A 17,409-nucleotide genomic window follows, 5' to 3' on the forward strand; every position below is an offset into this window, starting at 1 on the left:
TTGCCGTAATCTATTAGAAAACGAGTCAGATCGCGAGTTTTGGCGGATTCTCTCAGAAAACGAGTCATATCGCGAATTTCGGCGTATTATATATAAAACAATAAGCATTCAATTCTAAATTTCTGTATAATACCGTAGCGAAGCACGGGTATCTTGCTAGTACGGTAATATTATTCTTACAATGTCATGCTTTGGGCGGCTAAGACAGCTGTGTAACGCGGCAGGCGAGGTTCTGCTTCTGTCCTCAATGTTGGGCGGGGGGGGGGGAGGGATTTGAATCCACTCCTTGGGAGAGAATGACCCTTTTTGCTCGTATAGAAGAATTTGATTAAGAAAATATTGACATCTCATCAATCGTGTACACAAAGAGATTTATTTATTATGGAGGAATGGTACTGTCCAATTGCGTGAAATATATATGAAAATCAAAAGCGACTCAAGAATTCAAGCTGTATCCTTTACCAAACTTCAGGTCAATCGGTCCAATAGTTTTCGATCCCATCCAGAACAAACAAAAGATACACCATCTCATGGTGTCAAAAATCCCGACCCTGCCGGGAATCGAACCGGGACCCCTGTGACGAAAGGCCAACAAGCTAACCATTTAGCCATCGAGCCGAGCGAGAAATGTCTCAACAGCTGAAGACAAAATATCGTACAATTTTAGTCTTATAACCATTCAAATATGTAACTATTTCGACACGTGTAATCGTTTCCTTTTTCTGCATTTATTATACGGCCCAGTCAACACATTTTAGTAGACAATCGGTTTATTCTGATGGAGGCATTTGTAACGAATCATCGCACAAACAAGTTTTGATTGTCTCCATTATACAGATATGGGTCGATCTTATATTATGTACAAAAGACACGGAAGTAACAGTAAACAGGGGACGAACCCGTACTGTCCAGCATAATACTCGTACACATCCTTCTCAAGTTTTCTGGGTGTTCGTAAGAGCAAGGCGCAGGTTGCGGCACGCACAAAAGCTCGAACTTGTTCGAACACTGACGTCATCTGTTCGAGCAGCTCGAGCCGGGCTCAAGCACATCACTACTAGTAGGAAGTACGTCTCACAAGATGATCAGACCCTCGTGGAGGCCGGTCGCAGTAGTGGCAACAGGATCAGAGAACAGCTGTTGACAAGAACAGAAGTTGGACAGATTTAATGAGGAGAGTCTGGCACGATACAGTGAAAACAGTTCGATACGCTGGTGATGGTCTCTGTCAACGGCCTACACCTTGTGAGGCTCTTTTGGGAGAGACTTTGTGTAGTAAGGCCGGGATAAATCGTCCGAGGGCACTGAAGATCAGATCAACCTCACTAATATTATGCTGCTAGCTGTTGGCAAGTGTCTTGTAAAACTAGCCATTCACTCTCGCTGTAAAACAACACCGCGATTGCGTGTGTGTGTAAGTTGAAAGGGATCCTACCAGGAGGGTATCCTGTGTCCGGACTGCCAGCGACGGTAATGCCTACTGACACGGCCTGTCGCGCCACATTACCCAACCATGTTCGTGCCCACGGCACTCCACTCAGTAGTCTTGCCAGATACTTTCGACCATAGGTGCCTACTGTTCGCATCAAATGAATCTGAAGTGCTGTCAATTTGAGTAATATATACGACTTATGAAGTTCTGTACCGCTTTGAGACACTAACATTACGTATCAAGAAATTCTGGTAGCTATGATAAGTAGCGTGGTGCATTTCTATGTAAGTTTGACTGTGAGGAAAGGTTAGGATCCTTTATGAGAAAGTTATATCATTCCAGTGTAGAGTGATGATGCTTATTTTTCCTGAATATTTACTTTTAAGAAATAAATTATTTTATCTATTATTGGGTTTAATCTTTGAATTTGACGCTGTCTGACATCTCGTTCTCGATGTTAAACATGCACCACTAGCTCACCTAGGGATATGAAAAATACTGTACGTTGAGAGAAATACGTTAGGCAAAGGCAGCTGTCTAGGTCGGCGGTTATTAAGCATTACTGTTTATTTTTATTTGAAACATTTTATTCTCAACTCTTGAAAATAGAACACGAACTTAACTCACAATGAAATTGATACGAATAACGTTGGCACCGATCAGTTCAAATTTCATAAACGGTCTTGTAACAGAAAGAAGACAAGTTTTGTTTAAGTAATAACGCGCGATCATTGGCACTTTTTCGGTGTTATGCCTTCTCATGTGATAGCCTTAAATAACTTATTAAAAATATGTTAGAAAACTGCATGAGCGTTAACGAGACGACTTGGAAGAATTTTTTAGTGATGAGGTTGTTCATTTTAAAGCAGATATTAAGAGCAACGAAATAAAACATTTATTATTATTATTATTATTATTATTATTATTATTATTATTCGGCGACGTACGGATGTTACTTCGTGGTACATTCACGTCGAAATAAGGGGAGGAAATAATTTTTCTCTGGAAGGGACGCCAAATAGCTTAATTCTTCACCCTAAGACTTGCCAGAGTCGGTGCAGCGTAAAACTAATGTCAAAAAGGATTTGATTTAGAAAAGTGTTGACAGTCTCCTTCATTGTTCCAGACATGTGATCCTGTCTGCCGGAGCTGTGCTCACCCCTCAGCAGTGGCAGGTAACATGTGTCGCCCTGCACCGCGCCTGCTCAGTGTCTCTGCACTGTCTGCAGCAACTGATGGTCGCCTTCAGACCCAGCTCGCACAGCTTCTACGGGGATGTAGGCCAGGTGAAGGTGGCGGCACGCCGAGACTGTACTGTTCGCGAGAGTGAACGGCTCAAGCAACTGGCCCAGCAAGTAAGTGAACGACTTTCAGCATTATTTCTGCGAATCTTTAGGAACGAAGTACGAACGCCCTTGATCCTCAATTCATACCGTGCACTGTAACTTTCGCGTTTACCCCTATTATTTCGAGATCGTTACACACTGACGTGAAGCATTGACTTAGTTGTCTCTATATAACTGATTCCACTAACTTACTCTGCTAATTTACCTATCCTCAAAAATTCGTATCTTACGGCCGCATCACCTGCCGCCGATTCATTCGCAAAGCGTCCGCCAAAGTTTTCTTAATTTGACGTTTTTTCTTTCTTACCACTCCCTCCCTTCCTTTTCATATCAAAAGTCATGTTCACTGATTTAATATCGGATACTTCCAGCTACTTTCATAAATTGTAATTCCTTATCCGAAGTTAAAAAGTATTTTAATTTAGGAACCAAACTCTCTTTTCTCTAACACAAGGAAATTTGAAGGTACACAGTCGAATCACATTGTTTTGACCACTTACTGTTATTAAGAGTAACCGCCCTTTGGAGCACGGTCAGCAGCTAGAGGTGCTGGCAGTAACTCAAGCAGGTGCTCATAGGTCTCCACGGGTATCTAGAGCCATGCTGTCTGCAGTGTGTCACACAGCTGTTGAGGGGTGCATGGTAGAGGAGACAGACGGCGAGCACGACGATCGAGGTGGTTCCACAGATGTTCAATGTGATTGAGATCGGGGTTGTTTGTGGGCCAGAGAAGAACTTCGAAGTCTTCGTCGTGCTCTTGCAGCCACAAACGGACACTTCTAGCTCTGTGGAAAGGAGCATTATCGTGCTGGAAGATCCTATCCTCCTGAGGAAAGATGAAATGAAATGGAAATGGCGTATGGCTTTTAGTGCCGGGAGTTTCCGAGGACAAGTTCGGCTCGCCAGATGCAGGCCTTTTGATTTGATACCCGTAGGCGACCTGCGCGTCGTGATGAGGATGAAATGATGATGAAGGCGACACATACACCCAGCCCCAGTGCCAGCAAAATTAACCAATTATTAAAATTCCAGACCCTGCCGGGAATCGAACCCGGGACCCTTTGACCAAAGACCAGCACGCTAACCGTTTAGCCATGGACTGAGGAAAGATAATCACCATGTACGGGTGGAAGTGATCGCCGAGGATGGATTCATAACCACGCCGATCAGGAGTGCCTTCCACACGGATGATGGACCCTAGAGAATACCACGAGAATATTCCCCAGACCATAACATTACCCCGACCACCTTGTGTTCGTCCAGCAATTGTTGCATGGAGTTGGTTCTCCGACGTTTCTCACCGGACATGCCAACTTCTATCCGTTCTGTAGAGCTGAAAATGTTACTTTTCGTAGAAGGCTACCCGTCGCCAATCAGCTGCGATCCAATCGTCATACTGTCTAGCGAATTCCAGTCGTTTTCGTCGATGTACGTTTGTTAGCCTGGGTGCAGCCGCACTCCGTCTGTTCGGGAACCTCATTCGCAGAACGGCTCGCTGAACTGTTGCGGTAGAAACGTGTCTGGATGCCCCCACGGTTCATTTGGACCAGGGCCTCTCAAACGACCAAAATATCACGCGTGTAAACTGAGGTGCAGAGTTCTTGTGCACTGTGCATCGGTCCCACTCGGCTCGGCTCGGACCAGCGCGTCGTCTCTGGGCTACTCGGCTCGGATTTGGAGCGCTACGGTGCAAGTGAGGAAGAGGGGGACAGGCGAAGCGAGCGAGACTGGCATGGGGAAAGAGAGAGACAGCGCTATTGCTCCAAATCGAGGAGTGGAGGTCTGCACTCTGGTCAACCAAGCGAAGTCGTCTTTTGCACCGTGCACAGTGCATGCACCCTGAGAGGTCCTGATTTGGATAGTGAATTGTTGCACTGTAGCCTGTCGGTTGCCTTTCACACACCGTCGTGGTTGAGGTTCATGTCGAGCATCAATGGCGATTTTCCACAACGGTTCTTCCCAGTGGTTTCTTTCGTCCACTCGCGATACGCCATTATTACTTAGACACGTGTACTGGTCACAGATATTGCTTTTTCCAAAATGCTGCTCCCCCGCCCCTCTGTTAAATCGCTTCTCTTACCCATGGCAGTAGAAAATGCAGTGTGTACAGTCAGCCTGTCGGTCGCATTATATACCCGCTTCACCAGCCCATGCCATGGGTTACGCGCTGCAGATGGCACTTCTAGCATGTTGTTATAATAATGTGATTCGACTGTGCATATCCTATAGACTGGCAGACGAGACGCGAAACACCGTACGTTGCCCAGTATTGTAACCATTAGGAACGTTAGTAATTCAATATCAGCAAGTTTTGTAATGGTTATAATTTGCGTCACTCATTAGACCCACTGATTCATGATAGGTCTTGCTATTTTTTGGAAAGGAAGTCAATGCAAATTGAACAAATTTTCTGCTTTCTTTCTTGTTGTTTTATCGTTTTATTAACTGCCTTTCCAAAGTGTGCGTTATGGATTCAGGTGTTCCTTCTGGAAGGCCAACGAGACTTGTCGGTTTCTCCGGCTCCTGCCACGACCGTCACGTCCGTGGGAGAAGGCATCCCGGGTGTAGACGGTGAGGAACGAAGCTACATATTCCTACTGTACCCTCCGGATGTCGGACACACACTGAACCCAGATCTCTACATTGTACGGGTTCCATTCCGTAATTTGGTGGTGGGCTTGCTGGCTCACCAGATGCTGCTGCAGACCGTGGGTAGCATACTGCTTCAAGGAACTACCCACGTGATTCCCAGGTAAGAACGTGTTGGAAACTGTGAGGTAAAAATAAATAAATGAATAATCTGTATGCACCACTTTAGCTGATATAGTAGTTGTATTACCCTGTGTGAATTACATTTTAAAAAAACGGTTTGCTCTAATGGTAACATATAGGCTACAACTGGCGATTTTTCCTCCTTAAAGAATATTGTGGTAATAATGGTGATGATTATTGTGTTTTAGGGAAAGTACACAGACTCAAACGAAAACTGAGCGGACACCAATACAAGTCAAGCTTTGTATACGTCTCGTGCTGCAGTATTCACTTAACCCTTTAATATATATGCATTTGTCGGATGTACTTTTTGTCAATAGGTTTGCGTGTTAAGAAATATACAAATAGTGTTTACGGCAGTTTTTAGCGAATGTAATCCTTTAAACTCGTTCTCAAAGTATAAAAGTCTCGCCGTCTTATTGTCAAAGTGTAGACAAACCTTCATGTATTAACTTGCCCAGAAATCACCACGACAATGTGGTCCTTCAGCTCGGTCGTGCTTCCACTCGGGATCTTAGAAAATTGCCAGTCACTTTTTCTTGCACGACATGGCATCCCCTCTTAACTTTAACCATAGAGGATAAGAAATGAGGTTCGACTCTTCGAAGAGGGGCACACAAGGAAAGAAATTCCAGACCTCGCTAACCTAGTACTGTTGGAGTCGGAAGAGAACAAGAGTTGACGACCAGAGAAGGTCGGGTAGGTAAGATGAAAGTGAGAAGCCTAGTAGAAACAGTGTGCCTCGGCTAAATCCCCATACTCCCAAATTTAATAATAATAATAATAATAATAATCATAATAATATTTTATTTTACGTTCCACTAACTACTTTTACGGTCTTCGGAGACGCCGAGGTGCCGGAATTTAGTCCCGCAGGAGTTCTTTTACGTGCCAGTAAATCTACCGACACGAGGCTGTCGTATTTGAGCACCTTCAAATACCACCGGACTGAACCAGGATCGAAACTGCCAAGTTGGAGTTAGAAGGCCAGCGCCTTAACCGTGTGAGCCACTCAGCCCGGCGCTCCCAAATTTAGAGACCTTAGGGGAAGAATGTCATTGAATTTATTTTTTCTTCATTTTATCTTCATTCCTCTACGAGTTTGCATATCGACAATAATAATAATAATAATAATAATAATAATAATAATAATAATAATAATAATAATAATAATAATAATAATAATAAAGAAAATTACTGAAACAACCTGGTCTGAAGACAGAAAGGAAGCCCACATTAAAAGGATGAGAAATATGGGCACGAAGGAAGGCAAATTCACGCCTCTAAGTACTTTGCATAGTCTTAATGGGCTTATTCGCATATATACAGCTGAGCCTGATGTTCAAGTACAGCAGCTTCGATTTACTGGCATGTGGAGGAACTCCTGCGAGACCAGTTTTTAGACAACTCAGCTATAAAATGAATAGTTAGTAGAACTTAAATCCAATAACATATACATGAGCTGGATATCGCTTTCACTCAATTTGTTGGTCTCCTATATTACATCTTTCCTTTCAACCTCCTCTGTTTAACTCTTGTTCTCTTACCATCACCGACGATACTGAGTTGGCGAAGACTAGGGAGTGGTGGTCCTTTAGCCGATATCCTCATTCTCCACGGGTTGGAACTCTATCCCTTGCGAGTAAGGTTATGTGAGGCTGGTAATGTAATAATAATAATAATAATAATAATAATAATAATATGAAAACCTATTTAATTAACCTGACTCCAACCAATAGCTCGATCAGGGGGTTATTTTGTAATTGACCGTGCGAATATGCTGTTCTGCTCAGAAGTTAAATTTCTACCCAGAAACTTCCAAATACACTTTTCTGTATTTAACAAGTGATTTTTTCGTGTTAATCACATTGTTACGAATCGAAAAGGACTAAAACTTATAGATTTACTGTGGTTTTCAGTTTAAAGTATCATTTGTCAAGATCCAACTGTAATTACAGTAGGTTCACACAGTATTGCAAAGCTTGAATTAAATTTTATCAGGCATTTTTACACACCCTACCAATTTACACAGACAGATGACCAAAGGTGCCCTCAGTCGTGTGGGTCAATATCATAACAATAACCCTCCACGTAAAGAGTTTATTTTAATGAATATTCATTTCCCCACAGTTTGGCCAATGTGCTGCTTCACAGTCCTGCTGTGACACCCATGGATGGCACAGCAAGGTTACCGCCTGGTTTTGAAGAACAGAAGCTTTCGGGCCTTATGAGCTACATGCAGCCCATGCACATCCAGACTTTACTTTCCTGTCTTGATGTGTCCTACGAGAATGCCATAGAGTTCGATTCGCGGCCGGGACTCAAGTTCTTGGTACAGAAGGTCGCTAACTTGGAACGAGCAGCCAACTTGTACCGCCAGGCCGGTGCGGCGTGGACATTAAAGGTGGTCACATTGTTCGATCTGTGCCTGCACGAGGTTGGCAAGTCAGGTGCTACTCTTGAGAAAGTTAAACTAATGTTAGAAGATGAAGTAGAGAATGCTATCAAAGACTCATCTGTTGGGATAATGGAAAAGCCTGGAAATCCAAACCCATCTTATGATTACGGAGATATGTCCGTATTTCTGAAACGATTGCGCCAGAGTTTCGACCAGCTTTGTGAGACATATGTAGACGTAGTACTAGATAAGGATGGACAACATTCTGCTGTCGATCAGATCTCCGATCAACCGATCTTCTTCCTCATTGCTCACCCTGATGATTTCCCTGAAATTAAACGAAAGGAATCTTTGCATCGACCATCTACAGCTACGTCAGAAGACAAAGATCCTAACGTTTCAGCACCAAATGTTCCTAAAGAATCTCCAAAAAGGACTTCAGATAAAACTAACGACGAAGATCTCGATAAGACTTCCAAATTACAAGACGAAGAAATTGGTAATCCTGACATTCCAGAAGACATCCCAGACGTAGCTGCTGGTAATGAATCGGAGATAGAATCTGGAGATGAAGATGTCTTTGATGAACCAGAGAAATCGAGGGAGCAAACAACAGTGAGACCCTTTGCTTTGTCGGACTTCGTCCGCTCTTACTCGACTTCTTCTAGTGACAGTGAACCGGAGATACAGCTCGATCAAAACACAGTGTGTGTAGAAGACCCGCAAACAGAAGATGCTGTGTACAATGTTGCTACAGAGAAAGACATCGAGGGTTTAATGGGAGAGTACAAGAGACGCAAGCAGGTTCGCTCCATGCCGCCTGCTCCTGGCCAGGCGGAGCGACGCCGCAATCCATTCGTGGCTCGCGGGTCAGTCTCTTACGAGACACCTCCACCGGCAGAACCCATCCCGTTGGAGATAGAGCAGCAGCGTCGTAGCAGCCTTTTCAGGGTAAGTACCACTGTCCTATTTTCTTATGAATTATATAATCCTGCGCGTATGAGATGTATCGTATTTCCCTGCTCATTTTCATTTAGAGACAAGCTGAGTTGTAGCTCCTCTTCCTGCTAATAGGTGGGCCTACACCCGCTCCACTTTCCTCATTTGAATTACATGAACCCCTATTTATAGGGAAAAAAACCCAGCAATGCTAATTGCTAGACTCCTTGGCTGAATGGTCAGCATAGTTACCTTCGGTTCATAGAGCCTTGGGTTCGATTCCCATCGCGGTTTGCGATTTAGCTGCATTTGGTAAATTCTCCTAGCTCGGGGGCTAGGTGTTCATGATCATCTTAAGACACATCTTCATTTACAAACAACACATCACCTTACCAACCACCACAGACACACGCAATCGTGAATACATCTCTCCACATTGGGTTGGCGTCAGGAAGAGCATCCGGCCGTAAAACCGGCCATAAACAACATTATTGCCGACACCGGATAATAGAGGGAAAAGGTCAGGAAACAAGTTGTTTCAGTTATATGTGTCATTGATTATTCTACCTCATTTTAAAAAATGACTGTGTTGTATTTCATAGTCAGTTGTGTTCCTTTGAACGTAATAGCTGAGTGGACTCGTTGCTGGTTCGATTCTGATTCCTGAGGATTGCAAACGAGATTTACGAAGTCACATCCCAGTATTACGGATTCGTCTTAAACACGTTCGTTCTGTGGCTCAAAGAATTATATCCCTGCTTCTTTTTCTCTCATATATATTGAGTTATCTCTTAATTTGTGGCATGATGAAATTGTAGCTCAGACTTGCAGATTACTCATTTTCAGACTAATTGTACTAGTCTGTAACATTATTTCCTTGTATCTTCAAAATAACTGCGGGGTGGGGTTCTGCCGTCTAGCTGAGACGGTAAAGGCATCGACAAATTTAGAAACGAGGCTTCCACTTCTGGAAACTCACATAGCCGTAAGGTTCACTCAGCCTGCACCAGAAATGAGTAGTTGTAGGCCTACTTATTTTCTGGGGAAAAGGGGGCGCTCGGGCATAGAGCTAACCATTGGTCGTATGGAAATTGCTTTGCTCAAAGTATCTGGATAGAGGAATGTACTGTATAGCTGGAAAAAAAAAAGGCCACACTTGAACAGTTCCACTACTTCGTATCCCGGTGGTGGTACACGAATTATGCGCTTGTAGATGCGCGATAGAAGCACCTTGAACTATGATGTTCAAGGAGTCATTCAATATCTGCTTCTCGTGGTACAGCGCTTAATGTTCGAGGGTTGCGAGTTCAAGCCTTGTTCAAATTATTATTTTTATTTTATTATCATTCTTTAACAATATAACTAATACAAATGTTAGTTTTGGAATAATACATGTGCATAATACTAGTGTTAGTTTTTCATCTAATATTATTACATTATACTTTCATGTAACAAAATGAAACGAGAAGAAGTGACGATGATTTGAACCTGAGATGTTGCCATCTAAATTCCAACGTTCTTTCGACTGAACTATACGGAATTTACGTCAGAGTGATGCAGTTCAACGCATTTGCAGAACCACTTCAACTTAACATTCATGTAGATTATATTCTGATTATTTAATAATGCTATATAAATAGATTTATTTTATAACAATATTATTTTGTAGTTGTAGTAGCAGCCGCAGTCGTATTTTTTAACTTATAAGCAAAACAAGGATTAAGGAATTATTTTGTGGATATAGTTAGTTTCAGTGCGGTCTTTAAAAAACAAATTATGGGTCTGAGGTTGAGATTATGAACTATATTTTCTTTTATACCTTTAGAATTTGTCTGCAAATAATATAGTAATTAATAAGACTCTGATGTATTTATATTATTAATGTTTAATACTAAAATTTATATCATTTTGAATAGTTTGAATAGTTATATCATTTTGAATAGATAACGAGATAACTAACGACGCCATTTCTGCCTGAGACTTTGCAGTTGATTGTTTGACTTGGCTCCACAAAGTGGAGAAGGAACGAAAGATAGTGTAATTCGGGCTATGATTGAACTTTGTTTTACGGAATCCGAAGGAGCTCGGGTTTTTCACGTATCAGAAAGGACAACTCGGATGGAGATGGGTGAAGAATTATCGACGTTCGGGTATTTTTGCCTGAAAAACTGGGAGTGATAAAATGAACAACACAAGAGGACGCCAAATTAGTGACAGAGGTTGAAAAGAATCCCTTTCATAACGCTGCTACTGTACTTGGAAGGCAGTTGTTAATTTTCCTGGCCACGACCAGCCCGTGAGATATCTTTTAAGGGCCGCCAATTGGAGATCTCGACGTGCTATTCGTAAGGAAGTTTGTATAAGGAGGATCACATAGAAGAGCGTTTAGTCTTTGCGGTGGGAAATTGTGATGGGGAGTGGGAAAGGGTAATCTTTTCTGATGAAGTTACCTTTTCTACTGCAAAGTAAGGACCCTCTTGGCTATATCGTCCTCCTGACACCCGACTCGACCTCGCCGCAGTTCGTGCCCGCAGTTGTCGAGTGTCTGTTGTGCTGGACAAAGCGGAGGCGGGACAGGTTTTCTCCGGGTACTCCGGTTTTCCCTATCATATTCATTCCAACAACACACTCCAATATCATTTCATTTAATCTGTCATTCATTAATCATTGCCCCAGAGGGGTGCCTCAGGCTTTGGATTCCGGCACAATTCCTATCCTCGCCGCTAGATGGGGCTTCATTCATTCATTCATTCATTCATTCATTCATTCATTCCATTCCTGACACGGTCGATTGACTGGAAACAAGCTGTGGATTTTCAGTTGTCGAGTGTCTGTGTCGTGTTGGGGTTAGATCTTTTTGTCGTGGAACGGGAACAGTCCATCGCATTCGTGGAAAATTGAACCAGCATAAATACGAACTGTTGCTGGAACACTATATGTTTCTTAGTACCTGGTGGTTGTATACTGGTGTAATTTTTCAATTTCTGCTGGATAATCATCCAGTCCACACCTCTCAATTGATTCCAGACTGGTTTGCGAGTAGACATGATATTGAATTGATAGAATGATCTTGCCGCTCTCCAGATTACACCCAATTGAGAATATGTGAGTACAAGTAAAGAAGCATATGTGGAAAAATTGGCACAATCCCTCTCCAAGACGTCCTGATGAAGCTCGTTCAGGATGCTTGGGATGGCGTGGCTGTAAACTGCAGGATGTGACAGAGTTGGAAGATGGACTAAATTTGGAATCGTGGCTCTGGTTCTTACTTTTAATTGTTTGAGTTTTCTACTTACGTTTATTAAATTTATGCCACAAAGTATACTTTTGTTGATCATTAAATATTTCATTCTTTCTATTCGAAGCCCAAATGTCATAATAAATAATGATAGTCATAGCATAATGAATTCATGAACCTGGGCGTGGGCCAACAACATATAACATTGCATGACTCCGATTATTAACGAAGGAACCCAAAGAGAACTAACGTTCAGGAGAGCGGCCGTTTTTTTTTGACAGCTGTACATCACCTCCCAGTCGGGCTCTGTGTGAATGAGTGCATCTGAGAATGAGCATATTTTCCTAAAAATTTAGAAGTGTATTTTCTAGTAATAGGTATGAAGTTTTATATTATGTTGTTGTTATTATTATTATTATTATTATTATTATTATTACTACTATCATCATCATCATCATCCAAGTACAAACCCTATTTTGCACATGGTATATTAGGGATATAGATAACAAGACTAGATTAATACATAAAATAACTAAAAATTAAAGCTGGGACGACGTGTAAATAAAATGGACAAATTTATCAAACGCATTATAACAGTAACTTTTTGGAAAGGTGCTTGATAATGTATAGCACACATACTGTATTTAAGTGCATTTATAATTCATATCTACTTCTTTCAAAAATGGGACAGTTTGTGGCATTTCACAGGTACAAGTATGGGGCTTCTGGATATTGATCCTAAACCTCTGAAAATATGATTCAAAATTTCTATGTCCTGACATAAACTGTGTTAAAATGTAGTCACGTGTTAGTTTACGTTTCAGTCTATCCTGAATCTTAGGAGCCGGGCTGAGTGGCTCAGATGGTTGAGGCGCTGGGCTTCTGACCCCAACTTAGCAGGTTTGATCTTGGCTCAGTGCGGTGGTATTTGAAGGTGCTTAAATACGTCAGCCTCGTGTCGGTAGATTTACTGGCACGTAAATGAACTACTGCGGGTCTGAATTCCGGCACCTCAGCGTCTCCGAAAACCGAAAAAGTAGTTAGTGGGACGTAAAAGCCAATAACATTATTCTTGAATCTTAGGAAAGAACAAGTTCCTTGTAAGCTGACCTCTTGAGCTAATTATCCATAGATTATTTCATATATTCTCCGTATATGTTTCCAATTCTCTCTTGAGACAAATCACATAGGGTATTGTCATATATTAACAGTGTGTCAGGGTTGCAGCTTCTTTGGCAAGCTCATCAGTTCTCTCGTTCCTTTCTGTGCCGTTATAACCTCGTACCCATTTCATGCAGATATGCTTCTTGTAGTCTAATACATGTGATCTTATATTAACAACAATCGGATGTAAATTATATTTGTCTTGAATTGAAATCAAAGCAGCCTGAGAATCGTCCAATATACGTGCATTACAGTTGTACCTCGTAATTCGTTTAACTGCCTGTTGTATAGCGCAGAGTTCTGCTTGAAATATTGAACATTCTGAAGACAATCTGAATTTTTCAACGTCAGTCTATCCTTTAAAACCACAAAAGCACACCCCACAAGCCATCCATTTTCCTTGCAAATCCGAGAGCCACCTGTGTAAATATCAAAAGGCCTATATTGCAATTAAGTTGTGAAACAGAATTGTGAAATGTACATGGATGGCCTGCTGTGAATGCACTTTCCTGTTATGTTGTACGTTCTACAATTATTCCTATTTTTACAATATCCATATTTGCTATTAATACTACTACGTTCTTTCCCCATGGTTTGTTGTAAGTTATTACTATTTTGTTATATAATTTTAATGTTGTGGTAAGCGTAAGAGGTGGCCTTGAGCTCTACCTTCGCCACGAATCAAGACGAATCAATTAATTACTAAAACAGTCGTAAAAGAGAGAGAGAAACATTTATATTTTGTCTTTCATAAAAAAAAATGAACAAGTATTAGGTTGTGTTCGAATGTACGGCCTCATGAATACACGTCCAACAGGTCACCACTGCGCCACAATAGTAGCATGCAGAACTGGTCCGTTGTAACTATACATATCTGGCCACGTCAAACCGTGGGCCAACAAGATATAATATTGCATGTCTGCAAATACTAGCAAAGGAACCCGAATGGACTTAAAGTTCAAGAGCGCGTTTTTTCTTCTTCTTCTTTTTTTTTTTTTTTTAAGAGCTGTACGTCATCTTCCAGTCGGACTCTGGACTCTGATTTTTCTCAGTTTCTTTTAACAAATCACCCAAGCTCATTTTGGCAAGAGGTTGAAGGTCGAGTACTCTGTCTGATGCTACGTGACATTTATGGCGAAACTCCAATTCGAAATCCACAGGAATTTGAACTTTGGCTGCTCCGGTGGAAAAAGGATCTTAAGCTTATCCTAACTTACCCTAACGGGCTGCCCTTCACGTTCCAGGATACTCTAAAATTCGAACCTCAATCGTTTGGGTGGAAAATCAAGAGTTGAGTTATTCCAAACATTACGCCCCGCCCCTCCTTACTCTTGTCTTACGCAGTGATATCTTGATGAAGGGTAACCTTATTTCCCAAGGAATTAATTATAGTAGAAAAGCGAATGAGTTGGCTACGCGATTGGGGTCACGTCACTGTCAGTTTGCATTCGGGAGATAGTGTGTTCGAACCCTATTGTCGACAGCCTTCCTTTCCAGTCCTATCCATTTTCTACCCCATCGTCGCCGTAATACCTGTCTGTATCGGGGCGAGTTACGACGTAAAACAAACAGCAAAAGAGAAAAATTATGGTAGAAAAATTATTAATGCAGTACTTCCTGATCTTATAAACCTAATTGGATCAGCATTAGAAAACATCAATTGTTTGCCACTAGAGAGATCAAACATGAAAGATGAAGGGGAATTAGGAAGTGAAAAGAATACACTTCCTAATTCCCGTTCGCATTTGAGTACACTTGGATAGGTAGGCCGAAGAAATTGAGAACATTCGTTATCGCAGGCTTTGCTGTCTCATTTCACGCCCCTTTGTCTATTAATGGACGGCTTATCATCACTACATTTTCAACTCAGACTCGTAGATTGCATATACACGGTGTTCGAAATGAACCCAATGAACGGAACACACAAGCAAGAGGTTTGTTTCTAGGCACACATTCTCACCCCTTTTTGAATTCGCAGTGTAATAGCGTTCAGGATATTGCCTGCATCAGTCTTGGTGGTAAAGAGCTCCTTCAGCATGTTGGCACTAATCACGTCTTCGGAGCATAGTTTTTACGACAATTTTAGTTTGATTGTATAATCGGAACATTTCCACTCAAAGTCCCTTAGTAGTTCGAGATTTGACTAGAATTTACTGTCGGATTCATAAGTAGGATACTCGATTTTAAAGGGCCATATAAGTGTGGTTACCCCAAATTATGGCTACATTCTTTATGCATGTAAAGGCAGTGGACAATATTGTTCCTTACATGTTCAGTGCTGTAGCTATTTTAATCGGACCGAAGATAAGAACCTGGCTTTCGGCCCTCTGCGGACAAACCTCCACTTTGAAACCCTGATCATAACAAACTCGTGTTTGTTCTTAAGGTGGGCTGAGCAGTTCGGGAGTTAGAGCACTGTCCTTCTGAGCCCAACTTGGCAGGTTCGATCCTGGCTCAGTCCGGTGGTATTTGAAGGTCCTCAAATAAGTCAACCTCGTGTCGGTAGATTTATCGGCACGTTAAAGACTTCCTGCGGGACAAAGTTCCGGCACCTCGGCGACTCCGAATGCCGTAAAAGTAGTTAGTGGGTCGTAAAACGAATAACATTATATTGTTTGTTCTTAACAAGTTTCAAATTTTCAGTCGTTTCTCATTATTGCTCTAAAGATCTTGCTGACCATTTTTCATTTGCCCTGATTGTTTTTAGAACTTAATGCTGTGGTGATGGTTGTGATGATAGTTTGTTTTAAGAGGAAAGACAACTAGATAACCATCCTCGATCATTTCAGGATAGTGAAGCTCATCGTAAGGTGTGGGCCGAGATGTTGGGTTCTGTGTTCGACTTGCTGGCTCAGTTGGATGATCTACACTTCCGCACCCTTCTACCGGTTCTCTTCCACGGCGTGCGCCGCCTCACAGCTCACGCCACAGACCCAGGGCTCAAGCAGGCTGTGGCAGAACTCTTTCATCGGGTTGCTATGCTGTATGGGTTTAGTCCTGAGTAATAGATAATATTATATTGTAAATGTGCAGTGGTACCGCACCAGCACTCAGAGTTAAGAATGTGCTGTTGCCGTTCCATGGCAATTATTGTGTGACTTGGTTGCTGCAGTTACAACATATCTCCCCCACACCAAGGACATCTCTATCTGACCCTCGATGCAGGTGATGTACGGTATATCCCAAGGAATACTGATACAATTTTCAGCAGAGAGCGGCAAAGTGCCTTAGTTCCTACCGATAATTGTCACTTGGAAGTCCTCGACACTTCGTTTAGAACGATAGATGCATTATCCCAAGGCTGCCTCACCTAGCATTCAGGGTCTTTCTTTTTTAAATCAGTTCAGGCATGGTCCGATGAAGCCCGAACTGAATATTTAGTTTTATGACCGCATTATACTTGAAGTCGATTTTCAGCTTGTTAAGTCATGTCGAGAACATATAGTAGCCTACATGCCGAAGAAATATTAACTACTAAAAAAATGAACTAATCGGATACCTTTGAGCTACGGTGGCTTAATCAGCTTTGACAATTACATTTTAGTGCGTGAAAGCTGAGCATACAATTTGAATTGGTCCACAGAGGGTGACTAGCGCGCACACTCAGTTGTGCTGGCTGTAGTGCCATGCCATAGGTCCCTGCCGACAGAACAAGAATTAGCAAGGACACCGAAGTTCAATCGAGAGATCATCTGACGCGGAATCGGAACGTGGATTCGATTCCCACTAGTGTCTGGTTAGCCATGTTTGTTCTGCACTTAACTGTATGTTGTCGACATGACCCAATAATCTGATCAAAAATTAGATGTTGGCTTTTCAGGCGTTTGCTCTATTAACCAGCTTTTCGTCTTAGGTCTGACACTAGACTCGTCAGAGTGGGATGTGTCAGACCCTACCCCTGACGCTGGGGTGTATGCAGGTGAACTTATCAGAAGCCTATTTATGAGGCACAGTCTGATAACTGCATACGGGAGATAAAACTCCACAATGGAATTAATGCCCGCCTAGCAATTCCAAATGGAAATTCTAAGTTCCCATGGAGGGAATTAGATATTTTTCCACCAATAGAGCATATCAAAAATCTGATCAAAAATTAGATGTTCCCTCCATGGAAACTTAG

General features: G+C 42.1%; 1 protein-coding gene across 1 annotated transcript in view; it reads left to right on the plus strand.

Moving 5' to 3' along the window:
• LOC136874117 (brefeldin A-inhibited guanine nucleotide-exchange protein 3) overlaps window positions 1–17,146 on the plus strand; it is a 428,916-nt gene extending 411,770 nt beyond the window's left edge. The window contains exons 28-31 of the mRNA XM_067147676.2: window positions 2,559–2,787; window positions 5,256–5,530; window positions 7,681–8,899; window positions 16,079–17,146. Coding sequence (XP_067003777.2) covers window positions 2,559–2,787; window positions 5,256–5,530; window positions 7,681–8,899; window positions 16,079–16,294 — 1,939 coding nt within the window. The 3' untranslated portion in view covers window positions 16,295–17,146. The remainder of the gene's footprint in view (window positions 1–2,558; window positions 2,788–5,255; window positions 5,531–7,680; window positions 8,900–16,078) is intronic.
• Window positions 17,147–17,409: the final 263 nt, after the last annotated feature.

The sequence above is a fragment of the Anabrus simplex genome, chromosome 1, assembly GCF_040414725.1.
Source record: "Anabrus simplex isolate iqAnaSimp1 chromosome 1, ASM4041472v1, whole genome shotgun sequence".
NCBI classification, from domain to species: Eukaryota; Metazoa; Arthropoda; class Insecta; order Orthoptera; family Tettigoniidae; genus Anabrus; species Anabrus simplex.